Source organism: Otolemur garnettii, unplaced genomic scaffold, assembly GCF_000181295.1.
Source record: "Otolemur garnettii isolate 467f Iridium unplaced genomic scaffold, OtoGar3 scaffold00118, whole genome shotgun sequence".
Lineage (NCBI taxonomy): Eukaryota > Metazoa > Chordata > Mammalia > Primates > Galagidae > Otolemur > Otolemur garnettii.
In genome coordinates this window covers 1,939,595-1,963,639 of record NW_003852513.1, presented here as the reverse complement: position 1 = coordinate 1,963,639, position 24,045 = coordinate 1,939,595, and the positions used below count along the sequence as shown (strand labels likewise).

General features: G+C 47.9%; 1 protein-coding gene across 1 annotated transcript in view; it reads left to right on the top strand.

Moving 5' to 3' along the window:
• The window catches only part of LOC100940751 (gamma-aminobutyric acid receptor subunit rho-2), a 69,119-nt gene that overhangs the window by 36,818 nt on the left and 8,256 nt on the right, over positions 1-24,045 (top strand). Inside the window, exons 3-6 of the mRNA XM_012809953.2 lie at positions 20,011-20,078; positions 22,363-22,586; positions 23,290-23,372; positions 23,569-23,709. Coding sequence (XP_012665407.1) covers positions 20,011-20,078; positions 22,363-22,586; positions 23,290-23,372; positions 23,569-23,709 — 516 coding nt within the window. The remainder of the gene's footprint in view (positions 1-20,010; positions 20,079-22,362; positions 22,587-23,289; positions 23,373-23,568; positions 23,710-24,045) is intronic.

Genomic DNA, 24,045 nt, shown 5'->3' with positions numbered 1-24,045 from the left:
AAAAAAAAAAAAAAAGTGGTTGTGAAGGACAGTCCTCAGAGAGAGTGGAAAGATCAGCATCCTGTGGTGGGTCCAGGGCATGTGAGGACAGCTTCTGCCTGGCAGCTCTCTCCCGCAGGGGTCTCCCTACAGGTTCTCAGGTAAGAGGCTCAGCAAGCGCCTGATCCCACTCCTCACAGAGCCCTGAAATCAGCCTCTCACACCAGGCATGGCAGCCTCGGGGCCACTCATCCCCAGCAACATGCAGACCTGGTTCCAGTCCCTCTCTGAACCCCACTTCCTCCTCTAGCTCTCCCAGTAACTCAGCAGCCTCCGCCTCCTGCCGTTCAACTTCCAGTTGTTGAATATCAGACATATGAGTCCACCCGCATTAAAAGGGCTGTTTTTCCCAACCCTAAAAACATCAGGTTGCTGGGTGAATTGGGGATTCCCTGTAACTCTACTTTACCCCCGCCACCTGCGAGTTCTAACAGCTTAGGTCTAATTATGCCTATTACTTGGGTAGCAGCACGTAGGGCAGAGCCAGGAGAACAAAACGGGTACTGTAGCCAAAACTTTTCTGGTAGCCGCAGAAGCAGTTCAGCCATCACCCGAAACATTAACATCTTAAAATCTAATGGCATTTCCTCTCTGCAGGAGACCTTTGTCCCAACTACTAATAACATTATAAAGCCTGAGGCTAAAGCCTCTGATGTTATTTCACAGCAACACCCAGCTAAAACTCTGGTTACTGATCTTTTTCATGCTACTCGTGACAGTGCTGCTTTAGATCTGCCCATAGTAGAAGAAATAACTCTAACACCCAGAGATACTCTATATATTTTAACTACAGGAGTTTATGGTCCAATTCCTAAAGATTCTGTTGGTTTAATTATTGGTAGAAGCAGTTCTACAGTTAAAGGATTGTTTGTTCATCTTGGAGTCATTGATTCAGATTATGAAGGAGAAATTTATGTTATGGTTTCTGTGTCTCAACCGGTAGCACTAACCATTGGGCAACGTATCGCTCAATTGTTACTGCTTCCTTATTTTAAGGGAAAGTCTGCTCCAGTTGATAGAACAGGAGGTTTAGGAAGTACAGGGACTCATGTTTTTTGGCATACTTTTCTTAATGATTCAAGGCCTAGATGTAAAGTTTTATTTCAAGATAAAATTGAAATTGAAGGGCTCGTCAATTCTGGAGCCGATGTTTCCATAATTGCTAAGTTTGATTGGCCATCTTCTTGGAAAAAACAAAAAGTTCAAACCACTTTTGTAGGGTTAGGTACTGTGTCTAATATAGAACAAAGTGTAGAAACTTTAACTTGTCAAGGCCCTGATGGACAGCCAGCTACAATTAAGCCTTATACTGCTCCTATTGCACTTACTCTGTGGGGCAGAGATTTATTACAACAGTGGGGAGCTATGATTACAATTCCTAATGTCCCTTCTACTGTAAAAAACATGATGTTTGATATGGGTTTTAATCCAATTCGATCTACTCAGTCAAAAAAGGAACCTATCACAAGAAAGGGCAATGATAGATCTGGACTTGGGTTTCCGGTTCTTCCTGAGCCTTTTCAGTAAGGGTCACTGCTGAGCGCCTTGCTGTGCCTTTAACTTGGAAATCAGACACCCCTATCTGGGTGGAGCAGTGGCCCTTGCCTAAAGAAAAACTTGAGGCGCTTAATGAATTAGTTAATGAACAATTAGAATTAAATCATATCAAAATTTCACATTCTTCCTGGAACTCTCCAGTTTTTGTAGTAAAAAAGAAATCAGGCAAATGGAGAATGTTAACTGATCTTAGAAAAATAAATGCTATAATTCAACCTATGGGTCCTTTACAAACTGGAATTCCTAATCCAGCTCTAATTCCTAAAAATTATCATATTATTATTATTATTGATTTAAAAGATTGTTTTTTTGACATCCCATTAACAGATGCTGACTCTGATCACTTTACATTTTCCATTCCTTCCTTTAATAGTAGTTCCCCCAAAAGACTTTTTCAGTGGAAGGTTTTGCCACAAGGCATGTTAAATAGCCCTACTTTATGTCAAATGTATGTACAACAACCTTTAAGAAAATTGGCATCTCAATTTCCAGATGGTATTTACTATCATTATATGGATGATATTTTATTTGCTCATTTAGATCAGCACACTCTTAATAATATTGTTCAAGCTGCTTGCTTATTATTTAATGAATATGGCCTGCATGTAGCACCAGAAAAAATTCAAAGAGATGATCCTTGGAAATACTTAGGTTACAAAATAACTGCACAACAAATTATCCCCCAAAAAGTGCAGATCCGAAGAAATTCTCTTAAAACATAAAATGATTAGCCTCAGATGCCGGGTGGCTGGCTGCAGGTCAGATTGAGTTCTCTGCGCTTCTGGGAGAGGTGTTATGGAGACACCATTTTTGGAGTTTTACATTACATCTGGTTCCTGGCTGGCTGCCAACTTCTATCTGTCCTCCAAACTCGGGACAGGAGTCCACACTTCGCCAGATTTTCCACTCAACTCTTAGTTTCCCCTCAAACAGAAAATTGTTGTGATCCGAGGGAAAAGAACTGGGTGCTTTTCGCGCGCTCAGTGATCAGTTTATTTTTGATGGGGGTGTGTGTGAATGTGTGTGGTGTGTGTGTGAGTGAGTATGAGTGAGTGTGCATGTGAGAATGCATGTGTGTGAGTGTACGTGTGAGCGAGTGTGTATGAATGTGTGTGAGTGTGTGAATGTGTGAGAATGCGTGTGTGCGAGTGTGTGGTGTGTGTGAATGTACCTGTGAGTGTGTGAAAGTGTGACAATGTGTGTGGTGTGTGAGTGTGTGCTTGTATGAGTGTGTGTGAGTGCGTATGAGTGTGAGTGTGAGTGGTGTGTGTGCATGTATGTGTGAGCAAGTGTGAATGAGTGTGTGAATGTGTGTGAGAATGAGTGTGTGTGAATGTGTGTGGTGTGCATGTGAGTATGAGTGAATGTGAGTGTGTGTGTGTAGACTAATGCAGGGCAGGGCACCCAGGCAGCAGCCTAGCCTGGGCGGCACAGCCCTGGGAAGGCTGCTGAGGCTGAATGCCAGGGCAGAAGGGACTGGACTGGACTTCGCAGGATTGCTGTTGCCCTACTGGGGGCTGAGGGTGGGTGCAGGTGCTGACGGGGGCCCTCCAGCAATGGCCCAGACCAGAGCAGATGGGTTGCTCTGAGATTTAGATAAAAGTGGGACTGAGGGACGCTAAGGAGATACAAAAGCCTCAGGGGGACCCAGGTACCTTCTGGGGGTCTGATGTGGGTGAAGCTGGGGCTGAGGGGGAGCACTGACAAAGGGCCCCTTGGAACCAGCTGGCTCCGAGGTGACTGCAAAAGTGTGGGCAGGCCAAGAGCAGTAGCAAGCTGTAAAGTCCAGGGGCTGAGAAGATGGTGAGCCCTTGGGGGCCCTGGAGGCCAAGTGGAAGAGGTTACCCCAGGATGGAAGCAGCTGCCACTGCCCCAGGGAGGAGGGGTGAGCAGTGGGGGGGGGTGTGGCTGGAGAGTCAGCTCCCCACTTGCCCCCTGCCTCTGGATACCCACTGCCATCACTGGCTGAACCCAAGCAGGCAGAGGGCAGGGACCCACTTTCACTGCTGCTGCTTTCTGTTCCTGGAATTGGTCACAAAGCCCCGCCCAGGTTCCAGGGGAAAGAAACTAAACTCCATCTCTTGAAAGGAGAGTTAAAGAATTTTCAGACATGTCTGTAAACAGCTGCACTGAGGCTGTCCTGCCTGGGTTAGTCCAAATCTCAGCTCTGCCTCTTACTGGCTGTGTAGCCCAGGGCAAGTTGCTGAGCCTCTCTGTTCCTCAACTGCCTCATTTAAGGTGTGAGTGACAGGAGCACCCAGCTGAGGGGTGTTCTCAGAGTCCAATGAATGACAGGCACACAGAGGGAGTGACAGGCACGCAGCTAACAGTGCAGGGCACAGCACACAGGAGGTGCTAGCTCGACAAATGCTACAGTTTTTATTTATTGAGACTGCTCTGCACCACAGTCAGTGGCTGACAGCGGGCTCTGGAGGTGCACCTCTGGGAGCAGCTCGCAGCTGCACCTCCCTCTAGCTGGGACTCAGTCACCTTCTGGTCCTCAAGTCCTCATCTGTGGAATGGGGGTGGTCAGTACCTGCCTCTGCCAGTTGCTGTGAATGTGGATCCTGCACAGCTTTCGAGCACCTAGCACAGTCCCGTGAGCGAGGATGGCGGTGATGATGGTGCCTCAGGCACCACAGGGGCTCTGGGTGCAGACAAGACAGGGACACAGCGCCTGTGCCCCAGGAACCCGCAGCCTGTGTCCTCTTGTTCATTGCTCCCTCAGACTCCCCCGCTTGGACTGCTGTGCCACTTCTCGGGCCACCACCTAGTCACTTCCCCAGATGGACTGTCTCCAGTGTGATGCCTTCCTAAGGAATTCATGTGATTTTCACCTTCCTTGCCACATTGGAGCCACCACCCTTTGTCTGTAGTAGAGACTCTCCCTCCTGGCCTGTGGATCTCCTGCTGCTTTAAGCTGGGGCTTACTCTCTAGAGGAGATTTAGACAGAGATTTAGCCCGGGGGCCTCTGAGTCACAGGAGTCTGTCCACCAAAGCCCACTGCTGCCCTTCCGGCCCCCTTGAGGCCCAGGGAGCCAGTGCAAAGCAGAGGCACAGCACCAGGCCTCTCTCTGGGGCTGCACCCCCTCTTCTCAGTTGCTTTTTGGACTCCCTGGTCCTGCTGCCTCCTCCCTACACTAGGGAAGGTTTGTGCCCCACCCCCCATGTTGGGGAAGGTCTGTGCTTCACTGCTAGTTTTAGGGTGAACGGGTTGGGGAGCTGAAGCTGGGCAGGAATCTGGGGATCCTGTGACCTTTCCCAGCTTCCCTTCTGGAGCACAACCCTAACTGGTGGCAGTGATGTGACGGGCTCCTACTCTTTCCTTCCCCTGACATTACCCCTCCCTCCCTCCCTGTTCCCACACAGCCCCTTTGCAGCTCCACTCCTTGGCTGTGCTGTGTGGCCCCCTCTAGGTGTAGGTGGCCCATGAAGTCACCATGCTCCTGAAGGATAGGGATGCTGGGCAGTGGAACAGCTCTGGGTCCCATGAGACAAGTCTGTGGTGGTTTTTAAAAAAAATTCAGTTTTCAGCTTTGAGGTAAAGCTGGCAATTAAAAATTGTGTTTATTTAAAGTTTAAACTTGATGTTTTGATATATGTACAAGGTCAGACACTTAAGTTAGTGAACTCATCCAAGGCAAAGCACTATCTACCTCATTGCTGAATGTGACTATGGTCACCTTCAGAGTCCGCCCCTGGGAAGCTGTGCACCAATGCCAGCCCCTAGTCTACCCTCCAAAGCAATTTTGGAACTCCTTTTCTGGGATGGCCATCAGAGCTGTTGTCGTATGCTACACAAAAACACACATACAACAATAATGAACACCACTCTGCCACTTTGCAAATGCAGTGGGAGGAGGGGACCATGGGCGGGAGCGCCACAGCAGGTGGGTGTGGGAGAAGGGAAGTTTGACAGCAAAAGAAAAGTGGCCACCAACATAGTCTTACTCCAAGATCAGAGGTGCCGGGGTTCTCTGAGTGAAGATCAGCATTACCTGCTCTTAAAGCCGGCCTCCTGGGCTCCAGAGGGAAAGGGCAAGGCTGCCCTCCCGCAAACCCATTTTTGGAGGAAGGGGATACAGGGCTGTTGCATTGGGGAGTGAGCGGTGGACAGGGGATGCTGAATTTTGTGAGAGGCATTCCATGCATGGCTCTTCCTAGTTGGCACAGGGGTAGCAGCACATCCCAATCCACCTCAATTTTTCTTAAAAAAATTTTTTTGAGGTAAACATATTAGTTTTCTCTAGGTCCTATAACTAATTACCACAAACTTAGAGGTTTAAAATAACACAGATTTATTATTTTATAATTCTGTTGTTCAGAAGTTTGAAATGGATCTTCCTGGGCTAAAATCAAGGTGCCAGCAAGGCTGTGTTCCTTCTGGAGTTTCTAGGGAGAGTCTGTTTTCTTGCTCTTTCTGGCTTCTAGAAGCTTCCCACATTGTGGGGTAAGATAAGGACCACCGATTCAAATTAGAATTTCAAAAAGGAGGCTTTTATTAACCACAGGGCTGTCTCAGCAAAGTCTGATGCAGACTGAGAGAGTATTGAGGCGTCTGAACTTGGGGTTTTTTAGTCTGAAAGTTAGCAAAGGGCCAAACAGGTGGGCTGAAAGTTACAATTAGAAGCAGAAAGAAAGTTGGCAAAAGAAGCAAAGAGCGAGCACGGGGTCACGATGACCCTTGTACAGAAGCGAACCTTGCAATTTAGTGGATTAGCAGATAAGTAAAGTAAAGGGCACAGAAAGCAGATCTGGCAATTAGCAAACAATTCGTCACGGCACTTAGTTTGTTAACCCTTATCGGTGACAGTACTTGGCTCATTAGTCCTTATCTTGCTCTGTTCTGGCCTGATCCGGCCCCATCTAAGAGTGATGGGACTTGGCATCATTTCAATTCCCTCTTTTTCCCCTTCCTCCTACCCGGGGGTGGTGTGAGGCTATGATGAGGCCGCCAACACCCGTTTTATAGAGGTGATCAGGCAGCTGGCACCTATGAGGCTGCTGGCACCCATCTCATAGGTGTGCTGGCACCCATCTCATAGGTGTGCTGGCACCCACATTCCAGGGCTCCTGTCTCCTTCTTCTGTCGTCAAAGCAACAGTGGGTCAAGTCCTTCAAGCAGGGGCACTTTCATGCCTCTCCTGCCTCCTTCTTTCGCATTTAAGGACCCTGTGATTATGCTGGACCCACCTGAGTAGTCCAGTATCCTCTCCCTAAGTTAAGGTCAGCTGATTAGCAACTTTATCTGCTGGCTGAATCCCTGCTGCCACGTAAACTCACGTGTTCACATGTTCTGAAGATGAGGATGTACTTATCTTTATGGGGGGCATTATTCTGCCTGCTACAAACATATCCCGTGTATATGGTAAAGCAGGCATTCTCAAACTACGGCCCGTGGGCCACATGCAGCCCACCAAGGACATTTATCCAGCCTGCCAGGTGTTTTTACTGCTGCTGCCTGTCCTGCTTAGTAGCTGACTTGTCCCGGGGCCCACAGTCTGGCTATCCAAAGGTCTGAGGGACAGTAAACTGGCCCTCTGTTTAAAAAGTTTGAGGACCCCGTGGTAAAGTATGCAAATCATAAGTGTATTTTGAAGTTCTACATGTGTAAACATTTGCCCTTAAAAATACTCTTCAGAGGCTCGGCACCTGTGGCTCAAATGGCTAAGGCGCCAGCCACATACACCTGAGCTGGTGGGTTAGAATCCAGGCCGGTCCCACCAAACAACAATGATGGCTGCAACCTAAAAGTAGCCAGGCGTTGTGGAGGGGAACTGTAGTCCCAGCTACTTGGGAGGCGGAGGCAGGAGAATCACTTGAGCCCAGGAGTTGGACATTGCTGTGAGCTGTGATGCCATAGCACTCTACCCAGGGTGACAGCTTGAGGCTCTGTCTCAAAAAAAAAAAAAAAAAACTATTCAGAGCAAGATGTAGAATATTTCCAACTACCAACGCATAGGTAATTCACAGAAAATGAATTACCTCATGCCCCCCACCAGTGGACCCTCCCAAGGATAAGCATTCTGACTATAGTGTTGCTTTATATAAATGGAATAATTCAGCACGTGACACACTCATTGCTTCCTTCTGTGAAGCAATGTGGTCCATCCCTGAAGCATGAGGATTGTTGGGGGGTTTTCATCCTTTGGAGTGCTAGTCTGTCTCTCTGAGGCTTCTACACACACAGCCTCGAGTCATATAATAACAATGCCATTCAGAAAAAGTCTCTGGCATTCCACATGACAATTCTTCAAGTAGTTGACTATTTTCTCAAAGTTTTAAATTTTTATAAGGTCAATAGCCCACTCTGTTCAACAGTTTTTAATGTGGAGTGACTGTGAACCTGCTCCCCACTGCATCACTGTCTCTGGGTCTGCACTGTTCATGGGGATTGGAAGTCGGGAAGCCAAGTGGTTCCAAACACTGTCCCCTCCAGATGTGCTTGGCTCACGCAAAGCCAGGGGATTTTCCCCATGTATTGTTGTAGATGTCTGTGAAAATCATTTTCACATCTTTATAAAGTTAGTTTATGCATACACAAGTGAATATACATATTTAGTCTCACCCCAGTTTTAGATTATTGGATTCTTTTGCATCTGGATTTTGTTAACTTAGCAATATATCTTGGGAAGTTTTCCCTGTCAGTTCATGAAGAACTTATTCATACTTTCATTGGTTACTTATTAGTCTACCGTATGGATCTACCATGCTTTGAGTATTGTCTTATTGAAAGACATTTAAATTGTTCAGTATTTTGTTATCACAAATCATGTGTTATTTTTATAATTTGTTGCGTTTCCAATTTTGATAACAAGGATTCTCTAAATAGATGCAGAAAAAGCTCTTGATGAAGAACAACACCTATTGATGAAAAGAATTCTCAGCAAACTAGGATCTCCTGACAGCAAGTAAGAAGAATTAAAACCCAGTAGAAAAATGGCAAATATTATGCATAGGTAATTCACAAAAGATGAAATCCTGAAGTTACAGGCATATCAAAATGCTCAAACCCATTGCCAATTAGAAAAATAAAAGCAAAACAACTCTGAGGGCATCTCCATGTTTGTCAGGGGCAGATGTTAGGAAACCGGATATGGATGAGGGTTGGAAGGTGCTGGGCTTCCAGGAACCCATGCACAGCTGTGGGAGGGTGCTGTGTGCAGCACAGGACACAGGTCGGCACCTGTTTGCCTGGAGTCCAGAACACGGAGCTGCAGAAAAACTAGCCGGGTGTGGTGGCGGAGACTCGGTCCCAGCTACTCAGGAGGCTGAGGCAGGAGGATGGCTTGAGCCCACGAGTTTGAGGTTGCTGTGAGCTAGGCTAATGCCTGGTACTCTAGCCTGGGAGACAGAGTGAGACTGTCTCAAAAAACAAACAAACAAAAACAACACAGAGCTTTTGAAAAATCTTGGGGATGTGAGAGATCTGGGAAGAGCTGGGAAGTGAGTGAGGGTTTGGGACGGAGAAATTGGAGGTGGAGAGCAGTTTCCCTCTATGTCAGCTTGAAGTCTGCTGGGGTTGGGGGGGAGGTCGACTTCAGGAAGTCCGTGTTTGGGGCCACTGCTAGATGGAAGAGCCTTCCAGGAGTCCATCTCAATTTACCTGCCACATTTTCTCCAGACACATGCTATGCTTCTCCTGTATGTTTTGTTCCCAGCCTCCAACCACAGTCAATCCTACACATCCTTTCACTGTGACAGGGGCAGTAGAAAATAATGAAACAATGTGTCTTTGCTCTCAGTTATCTCTAGTGCAAGTCATGCTGGCTGTCATATAAAAAGCCATGTCAAGCCGGGCACAGTGGCTTCTGCCTGTAATCCTAGCACTCTGAGAGGAACGAGGATCCCTTGAATTTAAGAGTATGAGACCAGCCTGAGCAAAATGAGAGACCCCGTCTCTACTGAAAATAGAAAAATTAGCCAGGTATGGTGATGAGGACCTGTAGTTCCAGCAACTTGGAGGTCTGAGGCAGTAGGATCTCTTGAGCCCAAGAGTTTGAGGTTGCTATGAGCTATGATGCCAACACACTTTTTTTTACTGTGAAGATAAAATTCTGCCTCTAATATCAGGGCAAAAACTTGAGATAGAATACCTCTGGGGACCTAAATAGGAGTTTCTGACAGACAGGAAGAGGATGCAACCGTCCCCTGTACACTGTGGAGGGAAATGACAGCCAGGGGAGCACAGAGGTCATGTGCAGCCACACTCACTCCCCCTTGTACAGCAGGGTGGGGGAGCCCAAGGGCTGTGTCCACGTGGCTGGGGAGGCAGGCTGGTGGCTCAGCGCCTGGGCGTGGCACCGGAAGGTCGTGCATGTGTGCGTGAGCACGTGCGTGCACTTGCTGTCACAGGAAGTGTGAGGAAGGGGTGGTGGTACAGTTGTGGAGTTGGAGGTTGAGGGGACAGACAGACTGAGGCTGAACTCCTGGCCACCCAGGGCCTGGGAGGGACACAGCAGTCTCTTGAGATGAACAACAGATCAGCAAAGGCTTCGAGGTTGGGCTCAGAGGCCGCAGGGAAGCAGGATATCCTTGCTGGAGGTCAGAGGACCATAGATTCACCAAAAGGCAGATGCTGCCCAGCCCCAGGTTCCCAGACGCAGAGACCAGCCATGGAAAGGAGAAGGGCCCCTTTCTCCTCCATGCCCCAAGGTGGAAGTAAAACTGAAATACTTTAAAAACGCCTAGACTGAGCTGCTGCCAATTATAAATTTTCCTCCATTAAACAACATAAAGGCTTATGAAAAAGAGCAAAGAAACTGGCCTTTAAAAAAATGTGCACCTCTGAGAAGTATGAGTTAGTCATCCACCTTGCCACCCTGTCCCCAAGCTCTTCACACAACCTGAAACTCCCTTCCCCCCTACTACCTGTAAGAAGTAATTACTGTTTCAAAGCCCAGCCCCATTTGGTGATGCTCTCTGCAGTGCCTATGACTGGAATCCATCAAAACTGTATCTTCCACAGCATTTTCTCCAGGACCCTTGGTTAGAATTACCCGAGGCTTCCTGCACCTCCAGTGGTACATTGAGTATCATGGATTCTTCTCTCTCACTTCTAGTTTGTGTCTGGAAAACAGAGCTCATTGTCTCCTTCATGAATTTTAAGCTTCTGGAGAAAACACTGGTGGCTTATTCACCTCCATATTCTGGACTGGGTTTTGTGTACATGGTCAGTTCCAATTCAGTGAGGGAATCACCCAGTCGGTGCAGGTGCAGGGACCACACCCAGTAGGTTTTCAAACTTAGCTGAGGGCTGATCTATTTCTTTAAATAGCGTGACACTTAGATATGTAATTATGAGGAATAATGAAGAATCATTATTAGGGTTTTCTTGTTTTGATTAATTTTACAAGTTTGAGAAAACATCATCATAAAACGAAGCTTTGTAAAAGAGCCTGCTCTTGTTTCACCTGCTTGTGGCACGTTCTCCCTGACCAATAAACCAAACTTCAGAAATAAGTTTTGTTAGTCTCTGTAGTAACTGGTAGCCGTGTTGCTAATGGTCACCAGCTTTTTGTGGAGTGGCCCCCAGACAGATGTCTCTGTCGCAGGGCTTCCCCTTCACTCCGTGCCCAGCCTGGAACACTCCATTTCTGTCCACTCTGCTGGAGGGGCACAGCCTGCCCTTCTGCTCTGCAGCAGCTTCAGCCGGCGGCAGATGATGGGCCAGGCCCCTGTCCGGCTCATGGAGTCCAAGAGCAGTGGGCTGCTGCTGTGACACGTGGTGCCTTCTGGGACCGGGAGCTCCAGAAGCCAGATGGTGGAGTGCGGCCCCTCAGTGGCGTAGACTTCATGGTGAGAGGTCACAGAGTCATTCCTTCCTCCAGCATGTGTTAAGCCCTCTCCAGACTAGGCTCTGAAGGAGTGAGAGTCAGGCTCTGCCTTCTAGGGACATGAGACAGGCCATCATGATGACAGGGATGACATGGCCATTTATGGAGGACACCCTACAGGCCAAGTCCCTCTGAGGGCTTCAGCCAACTAGCAGGTTTGGTCCTCAGGGGAACCATATGAGGCTGGTCTAATTATTACACCCCCTTTACAGCTGAGGAAACTGAGGCACAGAGATGTTATATATGCATAAGAGCTCACTGCTAGTAAGTAATGGGGATGAAGTTCAGATCTAGGAAGGGTAACAATTGTTTTTTTGTTTGTGTTTTTTTTACAATTGGGTATTTTTAAAAAACTTTTTTGAATCCCAAAGTCCTTTAAAAATCTGTCTTTCCCAGAATAATAATTCACAATTTCTCCCTCCCTCTCTCTCACACTGACTTTTGTATCATGCCCCAGTGCCCAGGGAATCCATGGGCTCAGGCCCCACCTGCTTTACACAGCTGGTCTCAGCATGAGGATGCCTGTGGGCAGCAACAGAGTGCAGGCCTGAGCAAGCCAGCAGGAGTGGCTGGGAGGCGGCCTGAAGGACACCAGGGAGGGGCAGCCAAGGTGGGGGACAGAGATGGCCCTCTACTCCTCTGTGCAGCCTACTCCACCTTCCGGCTCTCACAAGGGCCTGGTGGCTTTCTCTGGCCTGCTCTCCACTTCCTGGTCTTGGTCATTCCTACAGCAAACATAGGCCCCTCCAGCTGCTAAAGAACTAGTCGGGGGAAGACAGACAGGAGTCAGGGGCTCAGGGCCTGCTTCTTTGGTCCAGACTGGCAAATGATCTTCCTCACCTGGGAGACCACAAAGCCTGCAATAGCCCCTTTCTCTCCTCCCATGCCTCTAGACCTTAGATTTTGGTGTCCCATAACTTGCTAACGGCCCTGCCTCCTCCAGTGTGGGCTGGAGTGAGGGCTCAGGTGTTTTCTTGAGTGCAGATTTTCAGGCTGACAAAGCAGAGAGACAGCTGCCCTCCCTGAAGGGAGGAGGAAGTAGTGAGTGTAACTCTAGAAGAAGAAAGCTGCACTGTGGCGCCTCATGACCTTCCAGGGGTCAGGAAAATCCTCTGAGAGGAAAGGTGCAGTTTGTGCTGGGACCTTCTTCCATGTGATTAGATTTGCGAGGTTTTAAAGCCTCACCTTCTCAGACAAGCCATAAGCCACTGTTCCCAAATACTGGTTTGTCAAAATATGAATAGATGTTATTTCTCTTTACTAAATTTTCAACTTGAAGTATAATACACATTGAGAAAAGGGCACTAAACAAATACACAATGAAATGACTTAAAATAAAGGAAGCACCCTGCTAACTGGCACTCCAATAAAGAAAATGAATATCTCTCTTCCCCAGAAGCATACCGCCTCTCCGCAGGCCCCCTCGGTCAGTCACTTTGGGGTAATCAGTCTCCCTTGCTTTTCTTCTTTAAGTTTTTATCTCCAATATACATAGTTTTCAAGACCATAATTTAGTTGTATGTTTTGAAATTTTATATAAATGGAAGCATACAGTACCTATTCATCTGTGAGATGAGTCACCCAATGTCATTGCATGCAAATGTAATATTCCATTGTATAAATACACCACAATGTACTTATCCTATACACAGTGCCAGAGAGGGACCCATGGGAGGTTTCCAGCTTTAGCTATTACAAAGACTGTTTTGTGAACATTTTTGGTTATGTCTTCTAGTGCTCATTCACATATATTTCTAGAGGTGTAGCCGGGCATCGTGGCGGGGGCCTGTGGTCCCAGCTACTCGGGAGGCTGAGGCAAGAGAATTGCTTAAGCTCAAGAGCTGGAAGTTGCTGTGAGCTGTGACTCTACCAAGGGCAATGGCACTCTACCGAGGGCAATGAAATGAGACTCTGTCTCAACAACAACAACAAAATAAAAGTGGAGTGCCTGGGCCTTGGGATGTATATGCCTTTGATTTCGCTGGGTGCCTTGCAAGGCAGCCATTCCAGTCTACACCCCGTCGACAGGTGTGCAGTTCCAGCCGCTCCACATCCTTTCCACACTCTGTCTTCAGTTTTTCATTTGGGCCGATTCTGTTAGTAATGTGGTAGTCCTGTCTCACTGCGGTTTTTATGGAGGAGCTATTATTGAGGTTGAATACCTTTTCATGTTTTTTGTTAATTTTCTCTTCTTTTTTTTTTTTTTTTGAGACAGAGCCTCAAGCTGTCCCCCTGGGTAGAGTGCCGTGGCATCACAGCTCACAGCAACCTCCAACTCCTGGGCTCAAGCAAGTCTCCTGCCTCTGCCTCCCAAGTAGCTGGGACCACAGGCACCCGCCACAACACCCGGCTATTTTTTGGTTGCAGCCGTCATTGTTTTGTTGGGCTGGGCTGGATTCGAACCCGCCACCTTAGGTGTATGTGGCTGGCACCTTAGCCATAATTTTCTCTTCTTTGAAATGCCCATTTTTGTACTGGGCTGTTTGACTTGTCCTTAATGAACTTTGTCAGTTTTATGCATTACGAATATCTTCTCCTACTCTGTAGCTCACCTTTTCTCCTCATGTGGTGTCTTTTGACATATAGGAATTCTTGATTTTTTTCAATATAACCTTTTTATTGAACTGTAATATGCATACAAAAGCATGCAAATCCTAAGTGTGCAGCTTGGTAAATTGTCAAAAATTTGCACACATTCAGGTAACTAGCAACTAGTACAAGAAATAGTATTTCTAGAACTCCAGAAGCCCCCTTGACATTCACTATCCCCCCCAACTAGAAACGATTATCCTAATAGTAAGGAATAGTTTTGCCAGATATTCTTAATTCTAATGTAAATTTATTGCTCTTTTCCTTATGGTTCATGCTTTCTGTCTTCTGATAAATGCATATGTTGCCATCTTGAGGTAGGGATGTACTCACGTATGTTATATTCTAGAGTTTTGGAGTTTTCTTTCTTTCTTTCCCTCTCCACTCCTCTTCTCTTCTCTCCTTCCCTCCCCTCTCCCTCCCTTTCTTCCTTCCATACTTAGACCTACAATCCGACTTGCAGTTCTTATGTATATAGGATGATTTTTGTATGGTTAGCCAATTGCTCCAGCTTTGGTTGTTTTTTTGGTTTGTTTTTCCAAGACAGTTTCATTATGTCACCCTCAGTACAGTGCCATGGGGTCATAGCTCACAGCAACCTCAAACTCTGGGGCTTAAGTGTTTCTCTTGCTTCAGCTTCCCAAGTAGCTGGCGCTATAGGTGCCCACCACAGCGCTCAGCTATTGTTTTGTTATTGTTGTCATTTGTTTAGCAGCCCAGGCTAGGTTCAAACCCACCAGCCCCAGTGCATGTGGCCAGTGCCCTAGCCACTAGCTACTGGTGCTGAACCCCAGCATTGGTTGTTAAAGATACTAATCTTTCAGGCAGTGCCTGTGGCTCAAGGAGTAGGGCACTGGCCCCACATGCTGGAGGTGACAGGTTCAAACCTAGCCCTAGCCAAAAAACTGAAAAAAAAAAAAAGATACTAATCTTTCTTCAATGATTCAAAGTTTCTGAACTCTCCTTTCTGTTCCACTTGTCAGTTTGTTCATCTTTAGGCCAGTTCTCTTCTTCTTAATTGCTACAGTTCTATTATAAACCCTGATATCTGGTAGAACAGACCCTCCCACTCCCATCTCTTCAAAAAGCACTGCGCTTGGACTTTGAATTTCCTAACAATCTTTTTCTTTAAGTTCCACAACAAAACCTAATGGTGTTTTGACTGGAATTACACTGGGTCTATAGATAAACAGGGGGTAATTCACATCTTCACAACACATAAACATGATCTATTTATTCATTTATAGGCTGTCCCCAGGTTATGAATGAGACAGGTTCTGAAGGGTTCGTTCTTCGGTTGACTTTTTATGTAAGTTGGAACAAGTGTGTTTACCTCTCGCCTGTCACAGCCCCTTTTCGTAAGTCTGAGTCCTGTGTCAGTTGGAAGTTTGCACCTCAGGGACTGCCTGCATTTCGGTCTTCTTTACTTTCTCTCAATAATATTTTATAATTTTCTGCAGAGAGGACTTTTAGATATTTTCTTAGATTTATTCTATGTACTTATTTCTCAAAATTTTTGGTGCTTTCATAAATGGTATTTTTGAAAAAAATCCTTTTTTCACTTTCCTGGTACATGTTATAGAAATACACTGACTTTTTTATATTTTGACTCTATATTCAATGATCTTATTAAACTCTTATTGATCTCATAGTTTTTCTGTTGAGTTTAGAATTTTATGTATCCAATCATTCAACATTCAAATAATATCATAACTTTTCAACTATCATAATTTTTTCTTTTTCTTACCCCATGGCACTGGCTGGGACCTTCAGTACAATGTTGGATGGTGGTGGCATTTATGGGCATCTTATCTCATTTCTGATTTCAAAGGAAATCTTACAACATTTTACTATTAAAAGTGATATTCAAAGTAGTTTTTTTGGTGTAGTTTTTTATCAGATTAAAGAAATTCCTTCCTATCATTTATTTATTTATTTATTTGAGACAGAGTCTTACTCTGTTGCCCTGGCTAGGGTACCAAGGCTTTATAGCTCACAGCAACCTCAAACTCTTGGGCTCAAACTCTTGGGCTCAAGCGATCCTCTTGCCTCAGCCTCCCAAGCAGTACCCAACGTGAGCCCCAGCTAGTTTTTCTATTTTTAATAGAGATGGGGTCTCACTGTTGCTCAGGTTGCTCTCAAGCTCCTAATCTCAAGCAATCTACCCACCTCAGCCTCCCAGAGTGCTAGGATTATAGTCGTGAGCTGTGGCACCTGGCTTCTATCCTTTATTTTTAGAAATCATGAATAGGTACTGATTTTAACAAAGTCTTTTCTGGCAACTGAATAATTTTCCCCTTTTAGTCTGTTATTATGGAAAATTATATTGGTTGTAATGTTTTATGCAGAAATTCTCCATCTTAAGTTTTAAAAATTTCTTCGTGTTTAATAAACCTAGATTTTTTTTTTTTTTTTTTTTTTTTTTTTTTGAGACAGAGCCTCAAGCTGTCCCCCTGGGTAGAGTGCCGTGGCATTACAGCTCACAGCAACCTCCAACTCCTGGGCTCAAGCGAGTCTCCTGCCTCTGCCTCCCAAGTAGCTGGGATCACAGGCGCCCGCCACAACGCCTGGCTATTTTTTGGTTGCAGCCATCATTGTTGTTTGGCGGGTCCGGGCTGGGGATTCGAACCTGCCACCTTAGGTGTATGTGGCTGGCGCCTTAGCCGGTTGAGCTATAGGTGCTGAGCCAAACCTAGATATTTTAAAGTCTATCTTATTTCAGTGTCCAAAGCCCCATGATTCTATTTACATACTCTATTTTCCTGCTGATTATTATATATGTCTTATTTTCTTATGCACCTGGTTATTTTTGCTTAAAACTACACACCATGTATTGTACTTATAGTATCTTCAATAGAAATAATTGGAAGCCAAGGATGACGTCATCTTCCTCCAGAGAGGATTTGTATGTTTCTGCCAGGTACCTGGTGGCACTAACACCATGGGTGCCTGAGGGCACTACCACTCCTGACAGCTTTCGCCTGTGATCCCTGAAAGGGAACAGAAGCTGGAGCTAAGCTCCCAACCCTGCAAGAGCCTGTCCACTCTGGTTCTCCTTCACTTCCAGGGCACACTCTTTGGGATGGCAATGTAAGCAGCTCTACCTGATAGGCCCTGGACCCTGATTCTTGTCTCACAGCTCAGGAAGTCTTCAGCAGCACACCTCAGTCTCTTAGCTCCCTGCAGCTATGGTGAATGCCCCCAGGAGAAGTCAATCCTTCAGCCTCTAACCCCCTCCCACCACTAATCCTGGCCTGTTTTTAACTTTGATGCCTTCAAAAAGAAGTTTTTAGATTTTGTCCAACTTTTTAGTTTTCAATAGAATGGTACTGTGAATTACTTAGCTTGCTACTGCTGGAGTGGAAATCTTTGCTTAATTTTCTAATGTTAAAGCCAGTCTTGCACTCCTGGAGTAAGCCTGAGTTGGACATGATTTATTACCTTTTTGTATTTATTGCTGGATGTGAATAAATCCTTAATGTGGGCTTTCCAGGGCCATGTGAAGAGAAGTAATGGTAGAAAGGCTAGGAACCAAGAGGAGCCCTTGGCTAAACATATGTATCCCTTATGCGGCCTTGAATTTGTCACCTAACTGGCTATACTATCAGAAATCCCAGCAAAGACTCTTGTGCACTTTCCCACACCTCTCTCTCTTAAAGCAAATAACCCCAGGGCAGAGTTGGGGGGTCATGGACACCTAGTTAGTTAATGAGACTGCTTTCCCTACCGAGAACAAAAAGTTATTCATGGGAGAAGGAAGGAGAAAGACCAGTAATTTGCAAGAATTTCTCCCTGACCCTGGTTGGGAAGGGCCACAGAATGGAGAGATCAGGAGAGTGAGCAGTGTAGCAGGTCAAAGGCAAAGCCTAGACCAAGGAGGACAGGACCTTGTTCTCTGTTCAAGCTGGATGGGGCAGTTTCCCTGAGCACGCTCTGGGCCTGGTGTATGCAAGTTGTCTCCGACAGCTAGCCCGAGACCCGTGTGGTGGGCAGCAGCTCTGGAACTGGCCACCTCCTGTGTGGTGTCTACCACCTTTCTCCTTGAAAGGGCACAGTAGCTCTGGAGTTTTTGGAGGATAGGGACTCACTGATAAGCCCCAAGCAAGCTAGCGCACTATCTGGGCAGTGCCCAAGCCCATACCAGCTCCTGCTCACACATGTACTTATCTGAAAACCAGACTGCCGGGGAGCAGGTGCAAGGAGGGCAATCGCCCTGTTATTTCTTCCCTTTAGTTCCTGCACTGCCCGATGGAGCGGGTTGCCTGGGACGTTAGAGGAAGGGGGTGCGGGGAACGTGGGGATCCAGGCGGAGCGCAGGGGGCAGTGCCGCCCAGCTCAGCCCCACTTGGCCAGGTTAATACCTCAGACTGACAAGGTCAGAGCAGGGGGCCCCAGCCAGGCTGCCTGCAGACCCTCCCTGGGGTTTCTAGCCCCTCGAGAAAGGTGGGTTACTAAGTCCTGAGCAGGGGCCACTCCTGGGTCCTGGAATACAGAGAAGGCAGCTGCAGAGCAGGAACGTCTCGCCAGCCAACCTAAGCTTTCATTTGAGGAACACAGGAAAAGGGAATAATCAACTCACACCCCGATTTATCTGAGAGGGAAAAATGAAAATAAAAAATAAAGCATTGTATTTATTTGTTTTCATGTTTAAGAAGCCATTCTCCCCAGTAACAAATAAAATACACCATTCTGTCAAGCTCAGCCTGAAAAAGAAGTCTCTAATGGTGGGATTTTGAGTATTAGCAAGTCTATACGGGAGGCTTGAGGGCAGTCAGTGAGCCCATCGAATGCCCTGGACCCTCCTCCCCCCACATTTGGGCTGGACCTGAGGACTGAGTCACGTAGCTCCTACTTGCCCCATGTCAGGATCTCTGAGTCCCCTGTCCTGCCCACAGCCAAAGTCTCATCCCTTCCAGTTTTCCTTATTCCCTAAGACCCACGTTCACCCCACCTCACTAGGTTCTCCCCACTCAGACCACTGTGGGGTCCTGGTTCTGTGCTCCCTGATCAGGGCTCTAAGGACCCAGCTCTAGCCTCTGGACCATGCCCTGTCCCCAGAAGGCCCAACCCAGAGGCCACCTGCCTCTCCCTACAAATAGCTTTTGGCTGTGAGTATAACAGTATATATTCATATGATTGGCAAGAACAGGGTCTTATATTTTTCTCTGTTTTTTTTTTAATATTAAAATCTAAAAAAAAATTACTGAAGAATAATCTTTGCAGAAAAATGCACAGATTTTAAGTATACAGCTCACTAAACTATTATAATGTGAACTTACCAAGGTCACTGTCACCCAGCTCCAAATGAAGGGCAAGACCCACAGATAAACAGTCTGAGGAATCCTGCCACCAGCCAGAGGAGGGTCAGTGCGAATGTCTGTCGAGGTATTCTGAGGCTTCTCAGCTGACAAGGCCCGAGAAGATCCCAACATCTCCTATTGTGTCATCTGTCGCTGTGATGTAACCTTCTGCAGAGAAGATGTGGTCCACTCTGGGTGGACCCCTGGCTGGGTGGAGGCCCCCAGTGTCAGGACCCCACTGTGTGTTAGGTGCTTGGGGATGTGGAGTCTGAATGACTAGATGAATTTCGACCAGGGAATGGGGGCCCCAGTTCCAAGTCTTTTTTAGATGTCACAAGTGGACAAATGACCAGGTCTCCACTCAGACTAGAGCGACATTATTACCTCTGCCCTGTGGAGATAGCCCTGGGCCGTAGGAGGCAGTTATCCTTCTCATCTATGCGTCCAACAAACCTGGATTAAACACCACCTGAGCCCAGGGCTGGCACCTAAGGCAGGTAGCATCCCTGCCCTCAGAGAAAAGGCTCTGGCACCCACCATCTGGGGAGCTAGCAAGGAAAACTTGCGGGGTCTGGACCCCTGCCCCACCCTGCCCCAGGCCTGGCTCCCCGGGGAGGGTGTTGGGTCCACCACCAGCCTATGGTTAGATAGGATGGGGCCTTGACCAGCCATCTCTGCTCTTCTGCAGGCCCTGCCATCCCAGTGGGTGTGGACGTGCAGGTGGAGAGCCTGGACAGCATCTCGGAGGTGGACATGGTATGCAGCGTCTGTGACTGGGAGGCCTCCAGTGAGGGACCATATGGGGCAGTGTGCTGTCAGAGCCCATGTGGCTGGGGTGCCGTCAGGGCCCATGTGACTGGAGTGCCATTAGGGCCCGTGTGGCTGGGGTGCCATCAGGGCCTGTGGCCAGGTGGCCTTTGGTGGTGCAGGCTGTGCTGCGCCGGCACAGGGGAGCTGGAGCTGGTACAAGGGGCCTTGGGTGTTGTCTCAGCTGCAGTGAAACCTTAAGCAGGGCTTCTCAAATTGCATGGGTACAGTCACTTTGGGGCTGGTTAGATGCAGATTCCTGGGCCCCACTGCACACTTCCTGGTGCAGAATCCCTGGGGGTGAGACCAGCACTTCCTTCTTTCAACACATTGCTGGGGTGCTGCAAGTGGGTAAACGTGCCCCATTTATTTGGAGGACACTGAATTTTGCAGATCTCGGATTCTCAGCCCCGCCTTGGCCCTCCATGTTTACCCCAACTTCGCCATCTATGCCATCCCTTGTCCTGTAGAGGCCGGCCACGGAGGGGACTGGCCCTCCATGCCCCGAACCCATCTCCTTCTCCACCTGTGGACTTCTCTTTCACTTTGCAAACTTCCTCTTTTGTCTGCCTGGGGACTTTGGATATACTCTCTCTCCGGCCCTCCCCACAGCTGCCGCCTTATCCTTCAGGCCTCAGTTGAGATAAGAGCATCCCTGATGGAGTTTCTGTCTTTCCTTCATAGCCCCTATCAGCATTTACCACTGTACTGCATATTTATTTGGGGGTTTCTTGTATGTTGGTTATCTCCCACACGTGACTACAAGCTCCGTGAGTGTAGAGATTTGTCTTTTACTTTTTATCCCTATATCTCCAAGCCTATTTCAGTGGGGGTCCTCAAAATGTGTGGAATGAATGGAGGTGGGAGAGGCGCCTCTTCCTACTGCAGTGTCATGGTGTGCCCTTGAGGGTGGGGCTGCCTGGTCCCTAAATGACTCAGCACAGTGGAGCTGCTGTGATTGACACAGAGGCTGTGCACCCCTCGGCTCCATTAGCTGGCAAAAATGGGGTCATACAGGTATGACAGTTTCTAGATGCTGGACTGTACACTGCCTGCCCCTTTGGATGCCCAACATGTGGGTCCAGCCGTGGAACCAGATCTGGGACCAGTCTGCTTTAGACGGATATCTGCCTCCCATCCCATGTGGCTCAGGCTTCCAGGAAGAGGTATCAGAATGACTTGCCTGTCTTAGAGCAGGCATTGACTAGTGGAAAAGCAGGCAGACTCCAGCACCAAGGGGGGGCGGGTAGGTGCCATCCAAGGTGGCCATGCATGGCTAGTATCTATGAGCCTGCAATGTGGTACTTCCCCTGGGTCATCTCCCCCAGAGCATGCTGTCAACCTGTGTACCCTAGAGGGGAAAGAGCCAGATGGGAGCACTTGGCTGGCCTCTTCCTACTCTCTCCTGTGGATGGAGGGGTGTTCCCAGCAGGTGCTGGGAACCAGTCAGTGACAGGCCTCACCCAGGCACAGTTATAGGGCCCATTCTTTCTTCTCTTGCTGGGGCTCCTTCTGGGCCTGGCACCACTGTGCACTCTTCCCATCCTCCCTCCACCTGCTCCCAGAAGAGGATCTTTGGGGCAATTATCTTCCCATTTGCTCCTTATGCCTTGGCTCTGGCTGTGGAGAAGGGCCCTACTCTTAGTTTAAGGCAGGACCAACTTTCGGGCTGAGATAATAGTAGGTATACAGCTGTCCAAACCACCCCCTCTGTCCCTCTGTTTTCCAGGCAGTGATGACTTGCTGAGCACCTGCTGCATGCCTGGCCAGGCACTCAGTCCACATCTTCCTTCAAGGGTCTCATGGTCTAAGTGTAGAACTTCCTAGAGCAGTGGTTCTCAACCTGTAGGTCGTGACCCACAGGAACTGTATTAAAGGGTTGCGGCATTAGGAAGGTTGAGAGCCACTGTCCTAGAGGGTCTGAGATGTGGGCTCTGCAAGTGGCCACCAAGCTGCCATGGAGTGGCTAGATGGCGGTAAGAACCTGGGGCAGAGGTGCCAAGGCCATGCTGCAGGGCTGCTGCTCAGTCTCCCGGTCTCTGACCTCACGGTCATCCTAATGAGCCCTACAGATTGCAGCAGGGCCATTGCCCAGACTGGCTGCAGGGCTGCAGAACTGTTCCCTTTGAATCTTGAGCCTGAGCCCCAGCCCAGCAGAGTGGTGGACGATGAGCTGACAGCAAGGAAGGAGGCGCCTCAGTCATTTCTTCCCGTCCTCCCCTGGTGCCTGTAGGACTTCACCATGACCCTGTACCTGAGGCACTACTGGAAGGACGAGAGGCTGGCCTTCCCCAGCACCAGCAACAAGAGCATGACCTTCGACGGTAGGCTGGTGAAGAAGATCTGGGTCCCTGATGTCTTCTTTGTTCACTCCAAAAGGTCATTCACGCACGACACCACCACTGACAACATCATGCTGAGAGTGTTCCCAGATGGCCATGTGCTGTACAGCATGAGGTACTGGCCAGGGCCAGAGCTCCTTTTCCCAGTAGGCGTGGTCAGCCCCTGGGCACTGATAAACCTGTCACTGTGGGTGGGGAGAGGGCTGTGCAGGATGGGGTGAGCTCTCTGATGCCAGAAGGAACCATGAAAACTGAAATGGCTCCATAGTAGGTGGCAACTTCTTGTCCCTGGGGCTGTCACGATGGGTGGGATTAGGGGACTGCTTTGTCCTGAGCCAGTGCCCTTCTGAGTGCTGACCCTTCCATCTCTGACAGCCTATGATTTTAGCTGATTGGTAGTAAGGATTAAAAGAAAAAATAACACCAGTGGCTACTGATGATGTATGCTACTGTGGACAGGCTTTGGGACTAACTGAGCAGTCTTAGTCCATGTGACCCTGCCGGCTTGTACAGGTCACCAGAACTAAATGCTAATACCTGACACTTCCTGGCCTGGGAAGGGATGGGGGAGGTGGCCCCGCTGGCCAGGGCAGTGCCCAGAGGAGGGTGGCCAGAAGAGAGCATACCAGCCCTATGAGGGGGACCCGGTAGCAACTGAAGTTCTGCTACAGAAGTGCAGACACTGCACGCTGAGGCTCTTACTCAGATGCTGTGTTCCCGCTGCACAGGCAGCAGCCAGGAGGTGCCTGTTCTTGGTGGCAGGTGCATCTGCCAGAACTTCCTGCACAGACTCACTTCTGTGTCTGTGTGTTGTGTAGGATCACGGTCACTGCCATGTGCAACATGGACTTCAGCCACTTTCCCTTGGACTCCCAGACCTGTTCTCTGGAGTTGGAAAGCTGTAAGTATCAGCTTTCCTGACTCCTTCACTGTCTTCCCACTACAGTCTTGGTGCCATTCCGTGGTCAGGAGGCTGAGTGCCAGACCTGTGTGCACCTGTCCTCTCCTGTGGGCCCAGGACAGGCACAGGACTGCCCTGTTGCTTCTCCCTGTGTCAGGCGAAGGAGTCAAAGTAACTTATTTTCCTCTCCCCAAAGATGCATATACAGATGAAGACCTGATGCTGTACTGGAAGAATGGGGACGAGTCCCTGAAAACAGATGAGAAGATCTCCTTGTCTCAGTTTCTGATTCAGAAATTTCACACGACTTCTAGACTGGCCTTCTACAGCAGCACTGGTAGCTCCCTTTTGACATAGTCTGATTCAAATGTGGAAAAAACACATTTGAATTCTTCTTTAGCCTTAACCTAAAAAAAACACATTTGAATTCTTTAGCCTTAATGAAAATAAATTTGGATTACTAAAATAATGCATAGGCCTACATAATATAAATAGCACTTAAAAGTAGAAACCTAAAAGTAAAGAAACTGCCATCTTCTGAAATCCCATCACCAAAGGTGATCAGTCCTAACTATTTATTTGGTAGAGTGCCATGGCATCACAGCTCACAGCAACCTCAAACTCTTGGGCTTAAGCAATTCTCTTGCCTCAGCCTCCCAAGTAGCTGGGACTA